The sequence below is a fragment of the Crotalus tigris genome, unplaced genomic scaffold (genome assembly GCF_016545835.1).
Source record: "Crotalus tigris isolate CLP2741 ecotype Arizona unplaced genomic scaffold, ASM1654583v1 scf7180000017731.4096049, whole genome shotgun sequence".
NCBI classification, from domain to species: domain Eukaryota; kingdom Metazoa; phylum Chordata; class Lepidosauria; order Squamata; family Viperidae; genus Crotalus; species Crotalus tigris.
The window spans coordinates 1,554,397-1,579,779 of record NW_024096599.1 but is presented as its reverse complement, the minus strand read 5'-3'; the positions used below and the strand labels follow the sequence as shown (position 1 = coordinate 1,579,779).

Sequence of the window (25,383 nt, the reverse complement as noted above, 5' to 3'; positions counted from 1 at the left end):
GACAAAAATATTTCAAATGTTAAGAAAAGTAATTCTTTTATTTATCATAACTATAGTATATAGTACAGCAGATTCAGCTGTTAGTGTTCTTCTTTTTAACCAAAGTGTTTCATTAAGCAGTACAATAAATACTCTTAAGCCAGAAATTTTAGAAAAACGGAGCAGTTTTAATTTAGTATGGGCACCCATTTTTCAACTCCATCAGTTTCATCTTTCAGTTCCCAGGAACTGACTGACTACTTTTGATGTAGACTTTGCTGCCACTTCAGCTGGAAAGAGACAGGAAGAACACAGCAAAGTATCATATGTAAGGCTAAAATGAAGTGTGGTGTTTCAGGAAGTCATGCCAGCACCATTTTAGTTCTAAGTGCAGATGTCTATTGAGCAGCACTGATGACAAGCCACCATCTGTGTCACACTTTGTCTGGAGACATAATTGTCTCTTTCCCAGTAGCATAAGCTAGTGCATTTTCTTAAACTGACATTCAGCATCCCCAGGAAAATGTTCCCATGAGGATATGCAATTAATGGCACTGCTCTTATTAAACAAAGGGGCTGACAGTCAGTGATGCTCTTTTTTTTCTGAAAGAAAGAAGCAATTATAAAGAGCAGGAATTCAGCATCACAAAAATAGATCTTGCATCTATGCAGCAGAATAAATAATGGTTGATTTGGACTAGTAAACTGAGGATTCATATTCCCATTCAAGAATAAAATTTTATGGCTACTCTACTAAGTGCTAGTCTACAAAATGTTTCACGACTCCCAGTTCCTTTACTGTTGATAGTCAAATCTAAAAGGCAAAAGCCATCTATCACTTCATTGTCAGTTTTAAGTTTGGCTGCTGTAACTGTTGTGATTAGCTGAAACTTCTTTATATTTAATCTTAGTACAAAGCTCTCATGTATTCCTTGATTTTCATTGTTAGAACTTGCAAATATTTGCACTTTCAGAGATTAAGAATAGTATCTTCAGCAGGTGTAGATTATTGATGTTTTTTCCCTTTTTAATATTATGCTCATCTTTCTCTCCAATCTAGCTTTCTTTAATTTATAGTATCTATATCTATATCTAAAATATCTTGTATATAATAAAGACTCATGACCTTCTTCTACCGGTCTACTATTGAAAGTGTTCTCACATATTGTATTGTGGCTTGGTATGCTGGCCTGACAGCTGCGGACAGGAAGGTATTGCAGAGAGTGGTGAGCACGGCACAAGACATTGTGGGCTGTTCCCTGACTCCACTGGATGACATCGCCAGGGCCCGTTGCCTTGGCAGAGTGAGGAAAATTCTCAGGGATGACTCACACCCTGGTTGGTACCTTTTTACTCTCCTACCATCGGATAGGAGATACAGAAACATAGCCAGCCATACCAACAGGCTGAAGAACAGCTTTTATCCATGGCTGTTAGGCTTCTGAATGGGACATAACTTTATAATTTTATGCATGACAGACTCGTGAGGCCGGCGTGATATGCAATTAATTCACAGGGTGAAATAAGTTGGGGATTTGTAGTCACCGTGAGTTTGTGGTGAGGGGGGGCACAGAGGGAGGCTCAGCCAATTTCACTGTATACATGTTATACTTTGATAATAAAGGGTTTATTATTATTTTCCCTTGATTATTCACAATTTAATTCAGGAATGACATATTCATTATATATGTATGTGTATGTGTATGTACATACATATGTATGTATGTATGTTCTGGGATTGACTGAAGGCCTTTCTGTAATCAGTGAAGAACATATTGATAACTTTTTGGAGATTTCCAGGACTGTAAATTAGACTGGCAAACTAAAAAAGAAGCAGTTGGAAGCATTTAATGGAAAGCCACTTCTATCCTATTATCAAGGAAACTTCATGGAAGAGAAGTCTCTTAAAGTCAAACTCAACTTAAAGGAGACAGTGCTAAAAGAGACATTGCTTATGAAGCAAGTAATTTCACTAAATTCATGTATTTGACTTACTTGTGCTGGATCCACATCATTCAGCATCACTATTGATGTGCAGTGGTAGTCTAGAACCAGTCTCCAGAAATCTTTGACAGTATTTGGTAAAGGATGCTGAGTGACTATAAAAGCCGAAGGCTGTTTATAACTCTGCAAAATAAGAAGGATATTTTAATGGAGGATTAAAGCAGGATTAAGGCTACAATAAGAAAGTAAATATAAGAAAAAATTAATACAAATAATATTTTCTTTAAAAATGATATTCTATATATTATGGAAACAGAATAAATAGCTCCTGCTGAATGGGCATGGAAGCACTTGCAGCTCTTCAGACTAGGAACAGAGCTGCTTTTAAATCCCAGTCTTCCAACGGAACTTGGAAATAATGAAGTTATATAGATATAGCCTTAAAGCTGCACCAGACGTTCCTGTCCCAAGTGAAATGTGTACATTAGCAGAATGCCATCAAACACAAGGGATAAGGAATGGGAAGCAAGGCCTATTTTAGGAATATATGTTTAAAAGGGGATGGGTTAAAAAAGCCATCAAGATATGTCAACACATAAAAAAGGGGCAGTGTTTTAATCATGCTGTTGTGTCTGTCATGTTACTTTTGTAGCTGGAGGTGTATTATTTGACAACTTCTGGGAGAAGAGGAAACAGTCATGAAATAAGGCTGACATCTCTAGCCTGGTTCTCTCCAGATATATCCAACAGCTGTGTTTCTTAAGGGCTATGTCTATAAGGCAGCAAGTTGAAGGATTCAGTAAAAGTGGCTACTGCAGACAAGGAGTTTGCTAACTGCAATATATATAATGTACAATATATGTTGGATATGTGTAGGCAATGTCAATCACTTGCATAATCATTAATGTGATACTCCCACCTTTTGAGCATACAACCTTTCCACATATCTTTATCATAAATAATATAAGTGCTAACTATGAAACTAGTAGTCATATCAGAAAAGATTGCTTTCATGGAAGATTATTGAAAATGTCTTTGTTCTTTTCTGAAGCCTGCATTTTGGCATGTGTGTATATATGTGTGACAGCCTTAATTACTGCTGCTCTAAAATGTCAGAGATACTCCACAAATCTCTAAAAAGTGTAAAACATATTTAAGTATCCTTTTATTTAAGTAATGTTAGTGTATTAAGACTTCCATATCTGCATTTAATGTGGATAGCGGTAAAAGTATCCTTAGCAAATGTTCATTCAGTTAGAAAAGAATCAATTGACTGAAGTAATGGCCTGTGTATTATCTATGCTTGCAGGCTTTTTTCCCTCCTCTATTCATTACTAAGAAAATGAGAAAGAAAACTAAATTTTTCTCCCTATATTATTATGCCGACTAGCTACCTTAAAGTTTCATTTTATATGTGTGCATGATACTGTATGTATACAAAGACACACACACAACACAAACTTTGAAATAAGCCCCAACAAAAATGTATATAGCTGTAGCCTTAGTTGTATAATGAGTTACTCTTGACAGTTCATATGCATACATTAGATATGAGGCATACTGATTAAACTCACATATTGCCTCAATCTGTTCTGTTATTTATTCAGTTTTGGTTTGGTTTGCTGTATGAATGGAATCATTGGTATGTAAACTGTACAGCACAATTTCAGTTCCAAAAGGTTTTAGGGACACATCTGCATGGTTCTTGGCAAACAATAGAAATGTGGTTTGCCATTGCTTTTCTTTAGATTTTTTTTTCTGGCTTCCCAGTCCAGTCCAGTCTTTTTTTTTTTTTTTTTTGTATTTTTCTGTTCTTTTAATGCATGCGCGGATGAGGTCTGATTCTACTGAGCTTTTTTGTGACCAACCAAGGTCAACTAAGTATTGCCATCCAACTGGCCAATGTAATATATGAAACTTGATGTATGATGCTTGTTAAAAAAAGTTTATGCAATATGAAGTTGGCTGGTTCCCTTGCTTAGTAGAGTATGATCCTCGCTCAACAAATATTTTCATACCTTAGCAGTTATATAACTTATATCTGAATCTATCTGAACGTTTAACATTTTTAAAGTAAATTCAGGAATGCATATTTGAAAGATGTGAGCACTTTATGGAGCCAAGCTTCTTGCAACTTTCCAGGTTCTTTGATATCAGGCACACATTTTTTTAGCTAAGAAAACCAAGAGAAGCACTTACATCCATCAGTGCAGCATTAATGTAATTACTGCTTTCTCCATCTATTGTGATAAGGAAAGGCAAACATCTATCTGGAGGAAGAACATCCATACACCGATTCTTCTCATGATTCCTGGGTAAAAGTGCTATACTGCAATCTTCTACCCGAAGGGTTGGGGTCACCATGTTTAGAGTCTACCAAAATAAGATAAAATGAATTTGACAGAAAGTTACTCAAGAATGAATGTCTTCAGCGTTACATTGATTTCCAGGGAATTAAATTAGAAGACAATTTATGCTTCATAGAATAATATAAAAAAAATTAAGCTAAGCTAAATGTAGCTCTATGATAAAAGGCTATTTTGCAAATATTTGGCTTTTGAAATGCTTTCAATCACCGACTTACCCTAAATTCTTCTTTGATCTGACTTGAATTGGTTTGAGGATCAAGTTTATTCATTTCATAATAGACTGATCTAACTTGTGAAGCTAGAACAGAGGTATCTCCACAGAGACAGGCTTCCAGTATTGCATCATGTATAAATACATACTGTTCCTAGAGAAATTTAAAAAAAAAATCAGACAATTGGAACAATGTTCCATAGCCAAATCTAACACAATCATTATATCTGGCATAATTCCAACCAAATTTTTAAAACTGCTCAGTTTGTTGATTTTCTTATTACAAGTCTAAGAAAATAAGAATTAAAAATATCTGGATTTGAGGTCCAAGATTCAGAGGCAAAAACTCATATAACTCAAAATATTGCATCCAACCTGGTCTAGCTTTTTGAGGTTGGCTATATGCTGCTACTTCGTTGAGCATAATAGCCATACAATCAGGGTGAGGAAACTCTAAAAAGAGTTGTAGGCTACCTGATATTTAAATTTCAATATGTGACAAAACAAAAGTCATTTTCATTCTATCCAATATGAAAACTGAAAATGAGGGAATGCTTAGAATACCTCTGTTTGCACCATGTTAACTCTTCGAGATCGAAGTTCTCTGACACAGTTGAATATATCTACAACTCCTTCTCTTTCTGCCATGTCTAACATAATGTCAATGACAATAAAACATCCAGTTCGGCCAGCACCTGCACTGTAAATACAAAAGCACATTATCATTTTAACATTCAGAAAATGCTAGCAATTCCTTTCACCAAAATGGAAAGATTGTGTCTTTCTTGAGTGATATGCCAAAAAAAAAAAAAAAAAAGATTGTGAGAGAGCCAGCCACACACTTTGATGTACTGTTGAAAGCCCCAAGCTAGAAACCAGGAGAATGTCCTGTCTTAGGCACAAAGTCAGCTTGGGCCAGCAAATCTAGGAAAAGATATCCACTGAAAATGAATAAAATTTCAGTTTTAAACAGTGGTTTTAATCACCATAGTTAAAAAGAAGACATCCTTTTCTTGAAACAAATGGCTTTACGTTGCAAAACATTTAAATATCCAAATTATTATCTTCTGAAGTTGGATCTGCCTTGTGGAAAATCCCAATTGGCATTAATGAGGAAATTCCTTTCCACTTAAAATAAGAACAATGAAGGATTCTTCAGGATTGTAGCAGTATTAAATCTCCTCTCTAGGCCTGGATCAATCCTGTTAATTATCAGTGCTGCTTGCTTTTAAAAATCCATATGTCTAATCCTAAAATGTATTTAGCAACACATTTGTTTGGTTAACTGTATTGTATTGTTATACTGGGCATGCACCTTTTATGAATGGTGGCTCAAATAAGTAGCTAGTGTGCCAATAGCTGCGAAATGCCATCATGGAGAAATGTATTCCAGAAGCTTTTGGAAGAACACTGTAACATTTAAATTGGGTCTAAATCTAATAAGATTTTTCAGTCTGTTGCAGTTGAGGAAGCTACATTCATAGAACGAATATTATGCATCATGATTTCCTGTTCATAATGGTATTTCATAAACTGAAGCAACTAAAAATGTGACAAACAAATTAATTGCATCCAGATAGTTCCAGCTGTGCTAAATTTAAAAATGATAAAAAGTGATCAACATCTTTCTCAACTAAAGAAGCCAAAATAGGTTCTACTAACCTGCAGTGTACAACTAGTGGACCAGCATTAGGTGGGCTTTTTGATTTGACTTGCCGGACGAATCCGAGAAGACCCGTAGCATGGTATGGTACACCATGATCTGGCCAACCAGTGAAGTGGAACTGTCTGATTTCTCTGATCTCATGGGCGCCTCTCTGTTAATGGATTGCCAGACCACGAGAGAAAAGGAAAAGCAGCAGCAGTGAGCATTTTCAAATGTCATAGAAACAACATAACTCCATTCAGCCCTCTTTTAAAATTTGGGGACTTTTGGAGTTGACATCCCAGTTTCTACCTTTTTGGCAACCAGAGATTAGCATGATGCATGCCCTGTGGAATAACATTCCCCCAGAGATCCATGAGCCCCACCTCCACGATATTACATAAGATGTTGAAAACCTGGCTATTTTCTGAGACTATTGATAGGGTGGTGAGTGAACCTCTGTACTTTTTTTGTTTGGTATGATTTTCTTCTGTTGTATTTGGTATTTCTAGTCATAGGACTTAGAACATAGAAAAATAGGGCTGGAAGGGACCTTGAAGATCTTCTAGTCGGACCCGCCATTCCAGAAAAATGGCTGTCCAAATGGCTGAACACCTCCAGTGATAAAGATCCCACAACTTCTGGAGGTAAGCCGCCCCACTGATTAATTGTTCTCACTGTCAGGAAATTTTTCCTTAGTTCTAGGTTGGTTCTCTTTTTAATGATCTTCCACCTGATTTTGTCCTATCCTCAGGTGCTTTGGAGAATAGGCCAACCCTGGTGATTAGAACTGCATGCAATATTCAAAGTGTAATCTCATTAGGGCAATATAAAGTGGTAATATCACTTCCTGTGATCTTGAAACTATACCTCTGTTGATGCAGCCTAGGAATGCTTTGGCTTTTTTGGCAGCTGCAGCACACTGCTGGCTTATACTTAAGTGGTGGTCTACTAGGACACCTAAATCCGTCTCAGAGTTACTGTTACTTTGAGCCAGGTACTATACCTATCCTGTACCTTGCATTTAGTTTTTATTGTCTATGTGTAGGACTTTTTTTAACCACCGAATTGCATTTTGCTGGATCGAATCCAGCGTTCAAGTCTGTCAAAAGCCTTCTGAATCTTGAATCTATCTGCTAAAATGTTAGCTATTCCCCCCACCCCAGCTTCCTATTGTTTGCAAATCTGATGAATTCCCTTTCTAGCCCTCATATAGGTCATTTATGAAGATGTTGAAGAACACCGGGCCCAAGATAAAACATACATTGGTTTCTCTGTCATTGTTTTGTCATTTTGATTATATAAAGCACCCAGAACCTGAAGCTGGACATTCTTTAAATCATTGCAACAAATAAATAGGGTAATCAGTCAAAGACAGTCAACCGTTAGCCATAAATAATTTTTGGAATAAGAATTTAACTTAAAGGTGTCTAAATTTTAACAAGACCAAGGTTAGAAACATTGAAAAACTGTATCTTTGCTCACCTTTTCTACTGCAAATGTTCGAATCACATATTCTGCGAGAAGCTCTGTCTCTATTAGAGTAACTTTAATGTCTTTATATATCTCAGTGTCATCTGGCCAGTATTTACAGCACTTAACCTTTCAGAAATACAAAAGAAAATTAAGGCTTGTTATCTTTTGGTTTGAAGCATTCCTTTAAGCTTTTTGTATTGATCTGTGCTATACAAGCTAATGAGGCATAAAACAATCATACTATCTACATAAGGAATAGACCATAATATTGAAAAAAATGCATCTTCTTCCAACAGTAGTTCTGGGAGTTAAAGATAGGAGTACTTTTTATTTCAAAATGGGAAAAATGTGTACGTGTGTGTACACACAAAGAGGTTACTGTTAGTACAGTCTGTCTCTTTCAACACTATTGCTACTGAAAAAAATATGGCAGTATTGGTCCCAATTGGATTAGCAGGTGAAAAAATTGAGCCTGTATGGCAGTGTTTCTCAACCTTGGCAGCTTTAAAAATTTCACAGCCAGGGAGTTGAAGTCCACGCATCTTAAGTTGCCAGTGTTGAAAAACACCGCTGTAGCGTATTGAATTTTGCTGGTGTGCACTTTTGTCTTTGATCATTTCTCTTCTCAAATGTACCCGAATACTCATGTGAATGTTGGATGGAAAGTTCAGTAACATTTCCTAAAACTCCCTTTGAAAGAATTTCACACAACTCTGCTGTCAGGAAACCAAAATCGTAAGGAATTCATGTGGAGGTTTACCCTTTCTTCTGCTGTCTGCTCTGCTTGATAATCAAGACCTTAAATCACATTCCTGATTTAAGGTTTCACAGTGGTTTTTATCTCATTGACAGTATGTTTTCCCCTGCTTTGCTCAGAAGAAATTACACTTCCCATTATCATCAGATGGGTGCAAAACCTATTGGTGACCCAATTTATTGTGGTCTATCTCTTCCATAGGTAAATTTGATTAATATCAGTTTATTCAAGACCCATATAAAAAAGGAAACAGCTGCAACAGAAAGCTTCAGTCAGATTTCTACCTGTAGCACAATTGCTTTGAGACAGGTGCTTGCTAATTTTCATTGTGCTGGCTAAACAATGTTAAAAATGGCTAAATTCCTAGCAGAACTATAATTTCCCAATGTTTGTTTGTGTGTGTGTGTGTGTGTGTGTGTGTGTGTGTGTGTGTACACATACATACTGTAATGCACTGTGGAACTCTCCCCCCCCAAACGATATAATGGCCAGGTTAGTTAGTGTCTAATCTGAAAAAAGTCAGGAGGCAATTATTTCTTCCTTATACAAGGGAACAACAGATTGTTTTAAGAAAAATGATCTGCAATGATCTGCTTGCTACTTTTGCAATATCTTTACTTTTGAGTGGTAATTATGAAAGTGAATATAAGAAATCTTATACCAGAATTTAAATAAATTATTAATGCAAATGTTCATATTTCAAGGAGCATGGAAAACCTTTATGTGGTCTATGTGGAAAAGCATATTATATTAGGGACTTCATTCAAATTTCTGCACATTGTGCATGCGTGCAAAATGGAGCAGCTTTTACATAGGTATATATTATAGTCTTTGCATATTTTACATTTAAGGAAAATGGCAGATGAGATCTTGTATTCGCAGAAGCATACAGTATACACTATAGACAGATTCAGTCTACTGCATCTGAAGTCTGTAAAACTAAGATTCGTTAAATTGAAGGTTTATTGTGATAAATTAGTGTAAGTGATATATATGAATGCTTATCAGGTTTGCTGAGGTCACAAAATTGGATGGAACAGCTAACAAGTAAACCTTAGAGGAAATTCAAAAAGATCTTAATAGATGGAGAAATGGGCTGAAAATAACACAACAAAATTTAATTGGAGACAAACACAACAGTCTTTTTTTACTGAAACAGACATTAAAAAATGCACAAACATAGAATGGTAAATATGTGATTTGGTAAGAGTATTTATTAAAAAATATCTAAAGATAAAAATTCCAAATCAGGCTTAACTCTTGGTGACCACATACTGCTCTTTTTTTTGGCAGCAACATGGAAGGGATTTGGCACTGATTTTTCCCAGGATGTCTTTCTACTTTCCATGGTCCTGCAGTTCACATCAGCCATCACAACGCTCAACAAGTTCAGTCCTGCTTAGCCAAGGTTGCCTAACTGATGGTTAAAAACTTCCTACCTTTCTAATAGAGCAGTTCAACAGTAGAAACAATTACCCAAAAAGTATGTGGATTCCTGTTTGTTACAAGCTGAGCAACCCCTCTTTTTGGGGCAGTATAATTTGGATTCCTACACTGAATTAGGTAATTTAAACAACCTTTTCTAACCTTGTGTGTCTTAAGATTATAACTCCCAGGACTCTGTGGGATCTCTGCCAGTAGGATTAGACCACCTATTGTCAATAATTAAGAGATATTATCCCCATACCAATCGGCCCTATAATTTAATTTTCCCCACAGAATGACAATTTTTCCCTATATATCAGAGAAAAAAGACTGCAGTTAGGGTTATCTCTAAGACTGGCGCTACATCTGCTTCCCAACAAATCCTGTTGATGTACAGATTTATTTGGATAATCCCAATAGTTTTGGATCAGATTGGGCATAGGAAGACAGCTACCTTTCGTGTGTCTTCTAATTTATTTCTTATTTACAATGATCAGCAGTGTCTTTCCAGACTTTTAGATGAAAGTCTCTCCTGTGCTCCTCCAGGGATTAATAATGGGGCCATCTACATGCAAAGCAGATGCACTGCCACTGATTTAGTTGTTTCTCCCTCCTCATTATGTTACAGGAAGAGCTATCGCTCAGTGGTAGAATATAGAGAGACTTCTAAAAAGGTCCCTAAAACATGTCTGATGGGAGTAAGGCTTGGGAAAAAAATGTATTTAGTTACTTACTTAGGCATACAGGCCATTTTAATTGCAAACAACATTAAGTACTTGTAGTGGCATCACACAAGACTGGTGAGCAGAAAATGGCGTGGACCCCTTCTCTCTTTGCACATGTAAGGGCAGGAAGGCTTACTTAGCCAGCAGAGACAGCATGTGTAATTTAACAAAGCTTGTATTGATGAATTCCTCCGGCATGCATGCTTAGAAGTTACTTAGCAAGATTTGTAAATTGCACCACTGTACTGCAAATCACTCTCACCTTTGAGCCTTTTATGTGTATTCCTACTTGTAACAATTAAGAGAAAAAAATACAGCAGGAGTTCTATGATCTGACACCTCCTGGGGCGAGAAGGAGCAGCAACAGCTGCACAGTAGAAATGGTGTTTCCCATAAAAATATTCTTAGCAAAGGATCAAATGATTCCCAAATTAGTGACAAAATGTCATCAATCTATCCTCAGGTGTTGTTCTGCTAAAGATGCTTTATTTAATATTCCCCTGAGAATAGGTCCACTGTCTGAGATTTGATCAAGTCTACGATAAGATCTGCTATCAAGCCATCTCCAAGGGTTATTGTTTATATTATTGTCTCTTAAAAATGGCACAAAAATCTGCTAAATCTTGGTGCAGTTCTAAAATCTCCAGGAAAAAAGGTGCCGTGCAATTACCTGCTGGCTTTAGCACTGAGCCACTGTTATTCTGTGAGTTCTTAGTGAGAGGAGGGATATAGTTTGGGATATCTCTCTTTCTTAGTAACTCTCTTAATATTTATTCATTAAAATCCTTTTTAGTATTTTGCCCTGGTTTAAGCTATTATCCTAAAGAAGTCACAGTACTGGCTCCCATCTAGCCACCAGATGGCAACACAATGCTGTAGACAGTTACAACATAGTAAACAAGGAAGATATAAACCAGCAACCCTGGCTGAGGAATTCTGGGAGTTGACGTCCATAAGTCATAAAAGGGCCAAGTTTGAAGACCCTTGATATAAACAATAAGTAATAACATATAGCAAATAATATATACCTTCCTATTCATCATGTTGAGGAATAGCCTTCTTAGTAAAAATCACTGTTGGGTGGGCACCTACCATTCTCACAGTTCCTGAAGGCTTTCTGAAATACAAGGTGGCTTTTCTAAATACCGAACTGATTGCTGGTGCTGGGGTACTACTAAATAGGCACATCCTTCAAGGGGAGGATTTGAGGAGTGCCCTCTCTATTAGATTTTTTTTCATAGGCAGAAGCCACTAGGAGAAGCAGTAGATATCCAAGTCCTAAGTCATTTGAGGCTTTCAAGTGACAAGCAGCACCCTGAATTGTATTGCAAGTCACTTGTAAGTAGCAGAACTCTTGGAGAAATGGTATTGCTTGAATGGAGAGATGCCCTTAATTTCTTGAGTTGCTGCTATTTTCTGGACCAATTATGCTTCTGGATGGCCTTCAAAGGCAACTTTATGTAGAGCGAGTTGCTGTAGTCCACAGGTGTTAAACTTGATCGTGTCACATGACGTATCGCAACGTATTGCAACCTTTTTTGCCTTTGTGGAGCTGGGGTGGACATGGCCTATGTGTGATGCATCTGGCCTGCAAGCCGCCAGTTTGACACCATTGCTGTAGTCCAATGAAAAGTGACTAAGATGTAAATGACTGTGAGCAGGGTCTCTTCATCCGGGGAATACTTGTATTTAGTGCCAAGATTCAATAGCTTCTTAGCCATAGCTGCCATTGATCCTCAAGCAGGAACTTAAGTACCCCCAGTTATGAACCACTTTAGTCCAGGAAGAATGAGTTTGTCCACAATCAAAGATGGAATATCATCGATCTCAATTGGTTTTTGAACCCACAGCCATTCAGTTTTGTGGAAATTAATCTTCCCCATCCATTCCCATGGCCTCTGAGCACTAGGGACAGCACTTCTGTCCTGTCAAACTATCTCCTGTTTGACCGAAAACTGAGATATACAAAATTGATATAATTGGCATCCTGATGACTCATAACTTGTGCTGATGAATTCTCTCCAAGTGGCTTCACGCAGAGCTCACTTTACGACAGAGGGCCTTAGGCTTGACCTCTTTGCTCCCATCCCCAAAGGTATCTTTGGAGAATGAACTACTGCAACATGCAATCCCTGGAGGAGACCCAGAAGGATATTACGATCAGTGGTACTGAAGGCAGCTCAGAGATCATGTAGGACCTGGATAGTTGAATTCCCCTCCCACCCCACTCTTACTACAGGTAATCTACAAAGAAAACAGATCAAAACAATCCATTTCCCCCAAGGCCCCTGATGGGGAGGGAGGGAAGGTGTCCACTGCCTCTTGTGTAAGTGGACCAGATTCAGATATATAATACATAAAGACATTATAACAATTAGATTTTAATTTTGAACCAAGTGTCCTTCCCTAGGATTTTTCACATCCAATTTGCACGTTTAATATACTTTACATAAATTGGACCACTGTATTGCTGAGGAAGTGGGTAAACAGAAACGGATTATCCCACCCTTTATGGCCTCATTTTCTGAAAATGAACTTCTGGAAGGCTTATAGAGTCTGATAAATAGAATTTAGTAGTTTGTTGCTAACCTGGAAGAGGTACCACAGGCACAGATGTTATCTTCTAAGTTTATACTATATTTCTCAGAGGTCAATACACTTTCCACTTGATTTATGGTTCTTTGCCACAGTGAAACAGATTCAATGAGAAGACCAGGCTATGATTGATGCTTCCAATGAACTATATAGCTATGTGAATCTGATAATCTACTCCTTCTATCTAACTGGTCCTACTCTTTCAGCCTTTTAAAAAAATAAAAAGTAGTGTTTGTATCACGTCTTAAGGGTATGCCAACCATAGCTTTTAAAATCTTGCAGATACCAGGATATTTGTGGCGCTACCTCTTTCCAATGGTATCTGCCTGCCCCACATGTTCTAGTTTGATGATGACACTTAGTGTTCCTCCTTTGAAGCAATGCTTCATGATGGGAATCAGAAGACATGCCTTTTCTGTTGCAGTGCTGACCCTCTGGAATGATATTCCCTTGGATTGTTGGACCTGACTCTGTTGCTTTCAGAATGGCACTAAAAACTGTTTTCCTTGGGTGTTGGAACCTGGTTTCCTACTAATGTTGGATTTTAATTGGGATTTTTCATCTCGTTTTTTTTCTTTATTGTACATCAGCCAGAGTCACAATGAGTTGGATGGCCATATACTGTAAATCATTCAAATATACAATGAATAAAATATTTGTAATGCACTATTTACATTTTATACACAACTTCAGCACATCTACATTTTGATACCTAAATGTTAGCAAAATATTGATTTACTATGCTCACTGAAGTGATGGGAAACATTTTCATTTCAATTTATATTTACAGGTAAGATGGATAAGGAAAATGATATTAAGTCTGGTTAAGAGTTTGGCACTGATATATATCAAACACTGCCAATGCTCCTTAATTCAAATTTGAGCAATATATGGCATTAGTAGATAAAGAAATTTAGGATACAGGAACGCGTATTACTTTAGAGCACTACCTTGAAATATATACTTCCTATTCACTTAATCTTAAAAACTGAATCCTCAAGACATTTTTCATGTAAGATAACATAATACATTTATAACCGGGTATGATGACGCTAGAACTTTAAATAATAAATAATGGATATATGGTAAAAAGAATGTAATGTATGATATGAGGGGGGATAAGAGGAACAACACTTTGGATGATTATAATCATTGGTAACATTCTAAAACAGTCTTTCTCAAGTTGCCCTCCTGATGTTCTACAATATATAACTCATAGATATCTTTTTTTCTACTATAGCTATTACACCATACATTCACCTCTCAGAATGTTTTACAGGAAGATTGTAGAATAAAGGTGACATGACATACAGTATAACCATAAACAGTCCAAAATAACGAATGCCAACCTTTTAAATTGAAGAAGCATACACATGTGTTAGCTTACACATGGGGTTGCCGTTGAAAAGCATCCAGAAGCTCCAGTTGCTTGAAAATGCAGTGGCCCACATGTTTTTGTGCAGACCTTGGTGTGTTTCTTGATTCCCCAACAGTAACAAAAGTGCTTAGCATTACCTCTGTGCAACTGCATGAAGATATTGGTTCTGCCCAGAGGGATTAGATCCCATTCTTTAAGAGATGTTTCAAAATCTAAGTTCAAAATTTTATCAGAGGTCATGGATTGAAACATTTAATTCAATGTTTATGATATATTGGACTACAATCTAAATAAATAAAATTGATGTTCACAGCTGGTAAACAAAACAGAGTTTGTTTTGATATATGAGCAATTTTGTTTAATTCAAGCTGAAATCTTCATTACAATGTATGTGTCTGTCTCTCCCACATTCAAATCCAAATGTCTAGTATTTGCTCTCATAACTACTATTAGAAAAGAAATAAGCTCCTTGTTTTTGAGGACCATATACACAATAGCAGCACAATTGATTTAGGTATCTATATACTTGAAAATATAAACTATGAGAGGATTGGAATAAAGGGTAATATTACCAAAAGCAATCTGTGAAATATGTTTCTCTTATGATTTTGAAATGAGATTGAAGCGTATATATATATATATATATATATGTTAGTCAAATAGTAATGATCACCAAGAGAGTATCTATAAAAATAGAATTTTAATCCACCGAGCTTTCGTCAAACACAATTGACATCGTCAGGGTTAAAAGGTAAGTGCCGGGGGAGAGTCTTATATACAGCTGTTTAGTGTCTGCTTCCGGCTCCTGGAGCGTGTCATAGGCCCCAGCTGATCGGGTTGGGTCTCCAGCCTACATCCCACATTACTAATCTGCATTCTGTCATAAGTTGTTTCAGAGTTGGGAGTCCAGATCTTTTTGCCTTCCTTGCTCATAGCCTCCCCACCACCACCATCCCACACACGACTTCCCTCTATGAGTGGGGGTGGGCAATTATCACTTTCAGTATCCTTACAAGCCTCACGGCTATTTTGGTCTTGTTTATCCGTCTCCCGGAATTGTGCCCTAGATTCATAACCCCCGTCCATATTGTTCCTCCTCCCCTCCTTCTTCCCCTGGGTTATAAGACTCTCCCCCGGCACTTACCTTTTAACCCTGACGATGTCAATTGTGTTTGACGAAAGCTCGGTGGATTAAAATTCTATTTTTATAGATACTCTCTTGGTGATCATTACTATTTGACTAACATGAATATTCCCAAGAGTCATGTTTTTGTTTTTATTTCCAATCATATATATATATATATATATATATATATATATATATATATATATATATATATAAGAAAATTAAAAACGTGAACCCTGGGAGTGTTCATGATAGGAAATAAAATGATCACCAGGGTAATAAAACTATAAAATTTATTAAAAAGCGCCTAGCTTTCGCCGTCACCTGCCGGCATCCTCAGGGCTAGTGCGCCAGGGAGTGGGAGGGTCATTCTTATAGGTGTGGTGAGGTCTGCGCACGACTCCTCGACCTCGTCATTGGGCCTAAATAGGATAACTGCGTGCGGCTGGTCTGTTCCTTTCTATTCATCTCAACCGCCCGTTCATCCTCCTCCATCCTTCTCTCCCTCAATCTTGAGGTGGGCGGGCAAATGTCTCTATGGTTGCAACAGTCTCTATGTTTGAGCTCTTTTCCCTCGGGGGTAGGTGGCAGTGTGCATTTCGTGTTTCTTTTACAGTCCTCCTTCGTTCCATCGTTCTTCCTATGGCAAGTTTTTTGTTGTTGAATTTTGGTATCTTTGTTTCTTATACAGGTATCATTTAAGTGATCACATGGGTCCTTTCGAGGTAGTTGTAATTCGTTAACGGTCTGGGGCTGGAGGGGGGGACCTTTCGAATGTGGAGGGGGTAGTGATTCTTCAATTGTCCCTGTGTGTAGTCGCTTTGTGCGCGCTACGCCCTGTTCGGGCGATCCGGAAAGGGTAGCGGTGGGGCCATGCCTTCGCTCTTCCTCTTGGGGTAGGTATCGTCCAGGTGATCTCACACGCCCCTCCCGAATAGATATAGTTCGTCGGCAGTCCAAAGCCGAAGGGCAAGCCACTCGGTCGTGGGTGGAGGGGGGCGGAGGCTCCCCGCCCGTCGCCACCCCCAGCTGTCCGGCGCGTCTCCTGCTATGAGTGATCGATCCGGGGGGAAGGTTAGCAATAGAGTCGTGATCTGTTTGGTCTTTGCAGCGTCCTTCCTCGCTACAAGTAGATATAGATCGTCGGCAGTCCGAAGCCGAAGGGCAGGCCATTCGGCCATGGGTGGAGAGGGGCGGAGGCTCCCCGCTCGTCGCTACCCCCAGCTGTCCGGCGCGTCTCCTGCTGCGGGTGATCGGTCCGGAGGGGAGGGTAGCGATAGAGTCGCAATCTGTTTGATCTTTGTAGCATCTTTCCTCGGCTTGTCTCCTCCTCCCTGCGTCGTCGGTGGTCATACGGATCCTCCGAAGCTCTCCGGAATACGCAAGCGGGGGGAACGGTGGCTTGATCTCTTGAGTTCTTTCTCCTTCTTGCGGTTTCCTCTCTCCTAACTTGGTCCCCTTGATCCAGCGGGGGGCTCTCTCTTTTCTTTCTGAAATGACTGGCATATTTCCTCCCATATGCAGGTGGATTGCCATATCTAAGGGTCTCCCCCCTCCTCCAACCGCGATGTCTTCCTTAGTATTGGTCACCACATTTCGAGTATCTATATCTTCCTTAATGCCATTAGAGTTATTATTGGAACGTCGGGGGTGCTGTCCTTGATTACTAGTGCTCCACAGCCTTAAAGCCATATATGCCGGGCACAGGTCCACATGCCGGTTAATAGAATTGTCATCCGAGAGCCATGCCTCCTTAAGTAGGCGGCCCCCCTTGGTATTGTCGCTAGCCAATACGCTGACCTCACTGAAATTAAATTTGTGATCTAGTTCCGCCATGTGTGCCCATATTTGAGAATGTGGATCTCCCCTTCTTACTGCTAACTTATGCTCGTGGACCCTGGTTTTAATCCGTTTGGCTGTCTCCCCAACATAGTTGGATCGGCAGTCCATACAATTGATCTTATAAATGGCTGCCGACCTTTCAGTGTTGGGGAGCGGGTCCTTTGGGCGCATTACAGCTGCCCGCAGTGTTTGGTTGGGTCTATGGGCCACTTGTATCTTGTGCGGTGCTAAGATCCTTGCAGTGGCCTCTGAGACGTTGTGGATATAGGGGAGAGTAATACGTGTGGTTACTTGAGATGTAAGTCTTTGGGGTGTGGGGTCACTCCGGGGTCCAGATGGTTTGCTGAACCGATTAATAAATTTGGCCGGGTACCCATTGTGTTTACACACCCGGAAGAGATAATTTCTCTCCTCCCTCTTGGCTCTGGCAGTGCTGCAGTGCGACTCCACTCGCTTGAATAAGGTCCTGACACAGCTGGCTTTATGAGCCATGGGGTGATTGCTCTCAAAGTGTAACATCCTGTCTGTACATGTGGGTTTTCGGTATACCCTGGTAGTCAGACATCCGTCCACCTGGCGCTGTACTAACACATCTAAAAACGCTAAACTGCCCTGGTGTTCCTCTTCCATGGTGAACTGGATGTCTGGGTATACCGAATTCAGGATGTTCATAAAGCCAGTCTTGTGCCGCTCCTTGATGACCGCAAACGTATCGTCCACATAGCGGGCCCAAAATTTTGGTTGATATTGGGCCAACGCTATGTGTTCCAGTCGCTGGAGCACCACCTCTGCGATCACGCTGGAGATCGGCGACCCCATGGGAGTTCCCTTAATCTGTTCGTATGTCGTGCCCTGAAAGGTGAAATAAGTGTTAAGGCAGACCCCCATTAATTTTATAAGGTCTTCCGTTCGAAGGGAGTCTTGGTGTAATCTTTGGTCTCCCTGATTCAGTCGATCCCTCAAAACCGCAATAGCAAGTTCTTGCGGGATGGAAGTGAATAGGGAGACTACATCAAAGGAGACCATAATTTCATCTTCTTCCACCTTCAGGGCCCTGATTTTGTCAAGGAACTCCTCTGCCGACCTCACTGTGGTGTTGCTGTTATCTGTCAAATGGCTGATGCGTGTGCTCAGCCATTTAGCCAGTTCGTAGATGGGGGTGCCCCTAAACGCGACAATGGGGCGTAGGGGGACGTCTGGTTTATGCACTTTTGGTAAACCATAAAACCTGGCAAGCGCTGAATCGCCAGGGCGCACTCTCCTCAATACGTCCTCCCCCATTCTCCCATTACGTTTCAGGGCATCAAGGAGTTTGTTGGTATGGTTCTTTAGCGTAGTGGAGGGATCTTTGTTAATTATTCTGTAAGCAGCACTGTCTTGGAGCAATTCCAGAGCTTTGCTTACGTATACCTCTTTGTCTAAGATAACTGTTGCTCTCCCCTTATCAGCTGGAAGGATGACAATAGTGTCATCCTTCTTAAGCTGGCTCAGGGCCACTTTTTCCTTTGCTGACAGTGTTTGGTAGCGTTTGTGGCTCATGACAAGGCTTGTGACCTGTTGCCTGACTAGGTTCTTGGTCTCCTCTCCCGCTCCCATACGGAGCAAAGCAGGCTCTAACGCTGCTATGAAATCAAGCGCGCTAGCGTCAGTAAGATTATAGCCTGTATCTCGCTGTAATAGGGAGAGTTGTGACTGGCTTAATACTTTAGAAGATAGGTTGTGTATCACTTTTCCCGACAAGGTATTATTACTGGACTCACGTAACGTGTTCACTCTTTTTAGGAACACCTCCGTCATGCGCTGAGTCATCTGAGTCATGGTTTGCCGGATGTATTGGTCTAGCATCACAAAATGCTGGTTTCTCAATTCCATGTTGCAGAAATCTCGGTGTTCTTGAATCCATGCTTTTAGGTGCCGAATCCTCCTATGTTGGTCATTGATTAGTGCATAGAGGGTACGTCGTTGGAATTGATGTACTGCTCGCCAGCATTCTAAGGAGTCCAACGTTGGTCTTCTCCTCAATGATTTTGGTGTTAAATTCTCCTTAATGCATCTATGGAGGAATGTTAGTTTGCAGTAGTTGGCCGATACGCGTCGTGCAGACTTCTCCCACTTCCTGGCTCTGAGCAAAACTGCTCTATCATATTCGCGTTTAAGAAAATTAAAAACGTGAACCCTGGGAGTGTTCATGATAGGAAATAAAATGATCACCAGGGTAATAAAACTATAAAATTTATTAAAAAGCGCCTAGCTTTCGCCGTCACCTGCCGGCATCCTCAGGGCTAGTGCGCCAGGGAGTGGGAGGGTCATTCTTATAGGTGTGGTGAGGTCTGCGCACGACTCCTCGACCTCGTCATCGGGCCTAAATAGGATAACTGCGTGCGGCTGGTCTGTTCCTTTCTATTCATCTCAACCGCCCGTTCATCCTCCTCCATCCTTCTCTCCCTCAATCTTGAGGTGGGCGGGCAAATGTCTCTATGGTTGCAACAGTCTCTATGTTTGAGCTCTTTTCCCTCGGGGGTAGGTGGCAGTGTGCATTTCGTGTTTCTTTTACAGTCCTCCTTCGTTCCATCGTTCTTCCTATGGCAAGTTTTTTGTTGTTGAATTTTGGTATTTTTGTTTCTTATACAGGTATCATTTAAGTGATCACATGGGTCCTTTCGAGGTAGTTGTAATTCGTTAACGGTCTGGGGCTGGAGGGGGGGACCTTTCGAATGTGGAGGGGGTAGTGATTCTTCAATTGTCCCTGTGTGTAGTCGCTTTGTGCGCGCTACGCCCTGTTCGGGCGATCCGGAAAGGGTAGCGGTGGGGCCATGCCTTCGCTCTTCCTCTTGGGGTAGGTATCGTCCAGGTGATCTCACACGCCCCTCCCGAATAGATATAGTTCGTCGGCAGTCCAAAGCCGAAGGGCAAGCCACTCGGTCGTGGGTGGAGGGGGGCGGAGGCTCCCCGCCCGTCGCCACCCCCAGCTGTCCGGCGCGTCTCCTGCTATGAGTGATCGATCCGGGGGGAAGGTTAGCAATAGAGTCGTGATCTGTTTGGTCTTTGCAGCGTCCTTCCTCGCTACAAGTAGATATAGATCGTCGGCAGACCAACATAGGAGGATTCGGCACCTAAAAGCATGGATTCAAGAACACCGAGATTTCTGCAACATGGAATTGAGAAACCAGCATTTTGTGATGCTAGACCAATACATCCGGCAAACCATGACTCAGATGACTCAGCGCATGACGGAGGTGTTCCTAAAAAGAGTGAACACGTTACGTGAGTCCAGTAATAATACCTTGTCGGGAAAAGTGATACACAACCTATCTTCTAAAGTATTAAGCCAGTCACAACTCTCCCTATTACAGCGAGATACAGGCTATAATCTTACTGATGCTAGCGCGCTTGATTTCATAGCAGCGTTAGAGCCTGCTTTGCTCCGTATGGGAGCGGGAGAGGAGACCAAGAACCTAGTCAGGCAACAGGTCACAAGCCTTGTCATGAGCCACAAACGCTACCAAACACTGTCAGCAAAGGAAAAAGTGGCCCTGAGCCAGCTTAAGAAGGATGACACTATTGTCATCCTTCCAGCTGATAAGGGGAGAGCAACAGTTATCTTAGACAAAGAGGTATACGTAAGCAAAGCTCTGGAATTGCTCCAAGACAGTGCTGCTTACAGAATAATTAACAAAGATCCCTCCACTACGCTAAAGAACCATACCAACAAACTCCTTGATGCCCTGAAACGTAATGGGAGAATGGGGGAGGACGTATTGAGGAGAGTGCGCCCTGGCGATTCAGCGCTTGCCAGGTTTTATGGTTTACCAAAAGTGCATAAACCAGACGTCCCCCTACGCCCCATTGTCGCGTTTAGGGGCACCCCCATCTACGAACTGGCTAAATGGCTGAGCACACGCATCAGCCATTTGACAGATAACAGCAACACCACAGTGAGGTCGGCAGAGGAGTTCCTTGACAAAATCAGGGCCCTGAAGGTGGAAGAAGATGAAATTATGGTCTCCTTTGATGTAGTCTCCCTATTCACTTCCATCCCGCAAGAACTTGCTATTGCGGTTTTGAGGGATCGACTGAATCAGGGAGACCAAAGATTACACCAAGACTCCCTTCGAACGGAAGACCTTATAAAATTAATGGGGGTCTGCCTTAACACTTATTTCACCTTTCAGGGCACGACATACGAACAGATTAAGGGAACTCCCATGGGGTCGCCGATCTCCAGCGTGATCGCAGAGGTGGTGCTCCAGCGACTGGAACACATAGCGTTGGCCCAATATCAACCAAAATTTTGGGCCCGCTATGTGGACGATACGTTTGCGGTCATCAAGGAGCGGCACAAGACTGGCTTTATGAACATCCTGAATTCGGTATACCCAGACATCCAGTTCACCATGGAAGAGGAACACCAGGGCAGTTTAGCGTTTTTAGATGTGTTAGTACAGCGCCAGGTGGACGGATGTCTGACTACCAGGGTATACCGAAAACCCACATGTACAGACAGGATGTTACACTTTGAGAGCAATCACCCCATGGCTCATAAAGCCAGCTGTGTCAGGACCTTATTCAAGCGAGTGGAGTCGCACTGCAGCACTGCCAGAGCCAAGAGGGAGGAGAGAAATTATCTCTTCCGGGTGTGTAAACACAATGGGTACCCGGCCAAATTTATTAATCGGTTCAGCAAACCATCTGGACCCCGGAGTGACCCCACACCCCAAAGACTTACATCTCAAGTAACCACACGTATTACTCTCCCCTATATCCACAACGTCTCAGAGGCCACTGCAAGGATCTTAGCACCGCACAAGATACAAGTGGCCCATAGACCCAACCAAACACTGCGGGCAGCTGTAATGCGCCCAAAGGACCCGCTCCCCAACACTGAAAGGTCGGCAGCCATTTATAAGATCAATTGTATGGACTGCCGATCCAACTATGTTGGGGAGACAGCCAAACGGATTAAAACCAGGGTCCACGAGCATAAGTTAGCAGTAAGAAGGGGAGATCCACATTCTCAAATATGGGCACACATGGCGGAACTAGATCACAAATTTAATTTCAGTGAGGTCAGCGTATTGGCTAGCGACAATACCAAGGGGGGCCGCCTACTTAAGGAGGCATGGCTCTCGGATGACAATTCTATTAACCGGCATGTGGACCTGTGCCCGGCATATATGGCTTTAAGGCTGTGGAGCACTAGTAATCAAGGACAGCACCCCCGACGTTCCAATAATAACTCTAATGGCATTAAGGAAGATATAGATACTCGAAATGTGGTGACCAATACTAAGGAAGACATCGCGGTTGGAGGAGGGGGGAGACCCTTAGATATGGCAATCCACCTGCATATGGGAGGAAATATGCCAGTCATTTCAGAAAGAAAAGAGAGAGCCCCCCGGTGGATCAAGGGGACCAAGTTAGGAGAGAGGAAACCGCAAGAAGGAGAAAGAACTCAAGAGATCAAGCCACCGTTCCCCCCGCTTGCGTATTCCGGAGAGCTTCGGAGGATCCGTATGACCACCGACGACGCAGGGAGGAGGAGACAAGCCGAGGAAAGATGCTACAAAGATCAAACAGATTGCGACTCTATCGCTACCCTCCCCTCCGGACCGATCACCCGCAGCAGGAGACGCGCCGGACAGCTGGGGGTAGCGACGAGCGGGGAGCCTCCGCCCCTCTCCACCCATGGCCGAATGGCCTGCCCTTCGGCTTCGGACTGCCGACGATCTATACCTACTTGTAGCGAGGAAGGACGCTGCAAAGACCAAACAGATCACGACTCTATTGCTAACCTTCCCCCCGGATCGATCACTCATAGCAGGAGACGCGCCGGACAGCTGGGGGTGGCGACGGGCGGGGAGCCTCCGCCCCCCTCCACCCACGACCGAGTGGCTTGCCCTTCGGCTTTGGACTGCCGACGAACTATATCTATTCGGGAGGGGCGTGTGAGATCACCTGGACGATACCTACCCCAAGAGGAAGAGCGAAGGCATGGCCCCACCGCTACCCTTTCCGGATCGCCCGAACAGGGCGTAGCGCGCACAAAGCGACTACACACAGGGACAATTGAAGAATCACTACCCCCTCCACACTCGAAAGGTCCCCCCCTCCAGCCCCAGACCGTTAACGAATTACAACTACCTCGAAAGGACCCATGTGATCACTTAAATGATACCTGTATAAGAAACAAAGATACCAAAATTCAACAACAAAAAACTTGCCATAGGAAGAACGATGGAACGAAGGAGGACTGTAAAAGAAACACGAAATGCACACTGCCACCTACCCCCGAGGGAAAAGAGCTCAAACATAGAGACTGTTGCAACCATAGAGACATTTGCCCGCCCACCTCAAGATTGAGGGAGAGAAGGATGGAGGAGGATGAACGGGCGGTTGAGATGAATAGAAAGGAACAGACCAGCCGCACGCAGTTATCCTATTTAGGCCCAATGACGAGGTCGAGGAGTCGTGCGCAGACCTCACCACACCTATAAGAATGACCCTCCCACTCCCTGGCGCACTAGCCCTGAGGATGCCGGCAGGTGACGGCGAAAGCTAGGCGCTTTTTAATAAATTTTATAGTTTTATTACCCTGGTGATCATTTTATTTCCTATCATGAACACTCCCAGGGTTCACGTTTTTAATTTTCTTAAACGCGAATATATATATATATATATATATATATATATATATATATATATATATATATATAATCTACATGAGAACCCAAATATGTGGATTGATAAACAGATTAAGCTTGATTATTATGAAGCAATAGACTATCGAGAATTCAAGGTAACTCTCAGTCTGAAGGTCTTACATGAATTCTTAAAAGCAACATGGCTTCAGACATGGACATATATTAAAATACAGTCAAATAACATCTAGGAAGAAGAATGGACTCATTCAGTTTGTAGAGAAAACAGATGAGTTTCAGTATTGCTTTTGAGTACCTTCCTTATCTCTTACCAAGTCAGATTTAATAAGATACTTTTCCAATTCTGCATTTTCATGCACTTTTAATTTTGAAGAAATAATGATAGCAAACATTCTGCAGGTAGTTCTCGATTTACAACCTTTCACTTTGTGACCATTCAAAGTTACAACACTGAAAAAAGTTACTTGTGACTGTTTTTCAAGCTTAATAATTGTTGCAGCGTCTCCCTACTCACATGACCCGATGCTTGGCAACCAGTATGTATTTATGACAGTATCACTGTCTCAAAATCATGTCATCACCACTTGCAACCTTCCCAGCTATTTTCTGACAAGCAAAGTCAACAGTCAAAATCAGATTTGCTTAACAACTGCATGATTCATTTAACAACTTCAGTGATTCATTTAACAACTGCGGCAAAAAAGAACATAAAATGAGGTTCAATTCTCTTAACTGCTTTGCTTAGCAATGGAAATTTTGGGCTCAATTGTGGACATAAGTCGAGGACTTCCTGTATTTCCAGATTTGAATAAATACATTGGGAAGTGACCATAATATAAATAGAAGAAATTCATAATAATGATCAAGCAAAGCTATTAGTATATTTTATAGCTCAATATGCTATAAATATGATACTATTACTCTGCCAAATGGTAGCTAAATTAATATTGTAGTAGATAATGCAATTAAAATTATTTCCTAATTATCTGTTCCTAATTTCTATCCTGTTCTATGGAGTAGAGAGTTGGTCTCTGACAGAAGCCACCTGAAGAGACTAGAAGCATTTAAAATGTGGATTTACAGGCGGCTGTTACGTACAAGCTGGGTTGACAAGATCAGAAATGAGGAGGTGATAAGCCCCCTGGGAAAGCCAAGGGAAATCATCAAAACAATTAAAAAACGAAAATTAGAATATTTCGGACATGTGATGCGACACCCAGAAAAATATGGCATACTCCATTTAATCCTCCAG

The 25,383-nt window shown here is 41.2% G+C and overlaps 1 protein-coding gene across 21 annotated transcripts in view; it reads right to left on the bottom strand.

Annotated features, from left to right (window-relative positions):
• The window catches only part of PTPRM (protein tyrosine phosphatase receptor type M), a 482,202-nt gene that overhangs the window by 15,089 nt on the left and 441,730 nt on the right, over positions 1–25,383 (bottom strand). For all 21 annotated transcript variants that reach the window (XM_039339174.1, XM_039339176.1, XM_039339175.1 and 18 more), the window contains 6 exons: positions 7,634–7,750; positions 6,166–6,320; positions 5,068–5,203; positions 4,508–4,657; positions 4,123–4,296; positions 1,975–2,106 (listed from right to left, as the gene is read on the bottom strand). In XM_039339174.1, coding sequence (XP_039195108.1) covers positions 1,975–2,106; positions 4,123–4,296; positions 4,508–4,657; positions 5,068–5,203; positions 6,166–6,320; positions 7,634–7,750 — 864 coding nt within the window. The remainder of the gene's footprint in view (positions 1–1,974; positions 2,107–4,122; positions 4,297–4,507; positions 4,658–5,067; positions 5,204–6,165; positions 6,321–7,633; positions 7,751–25,383) is intronic.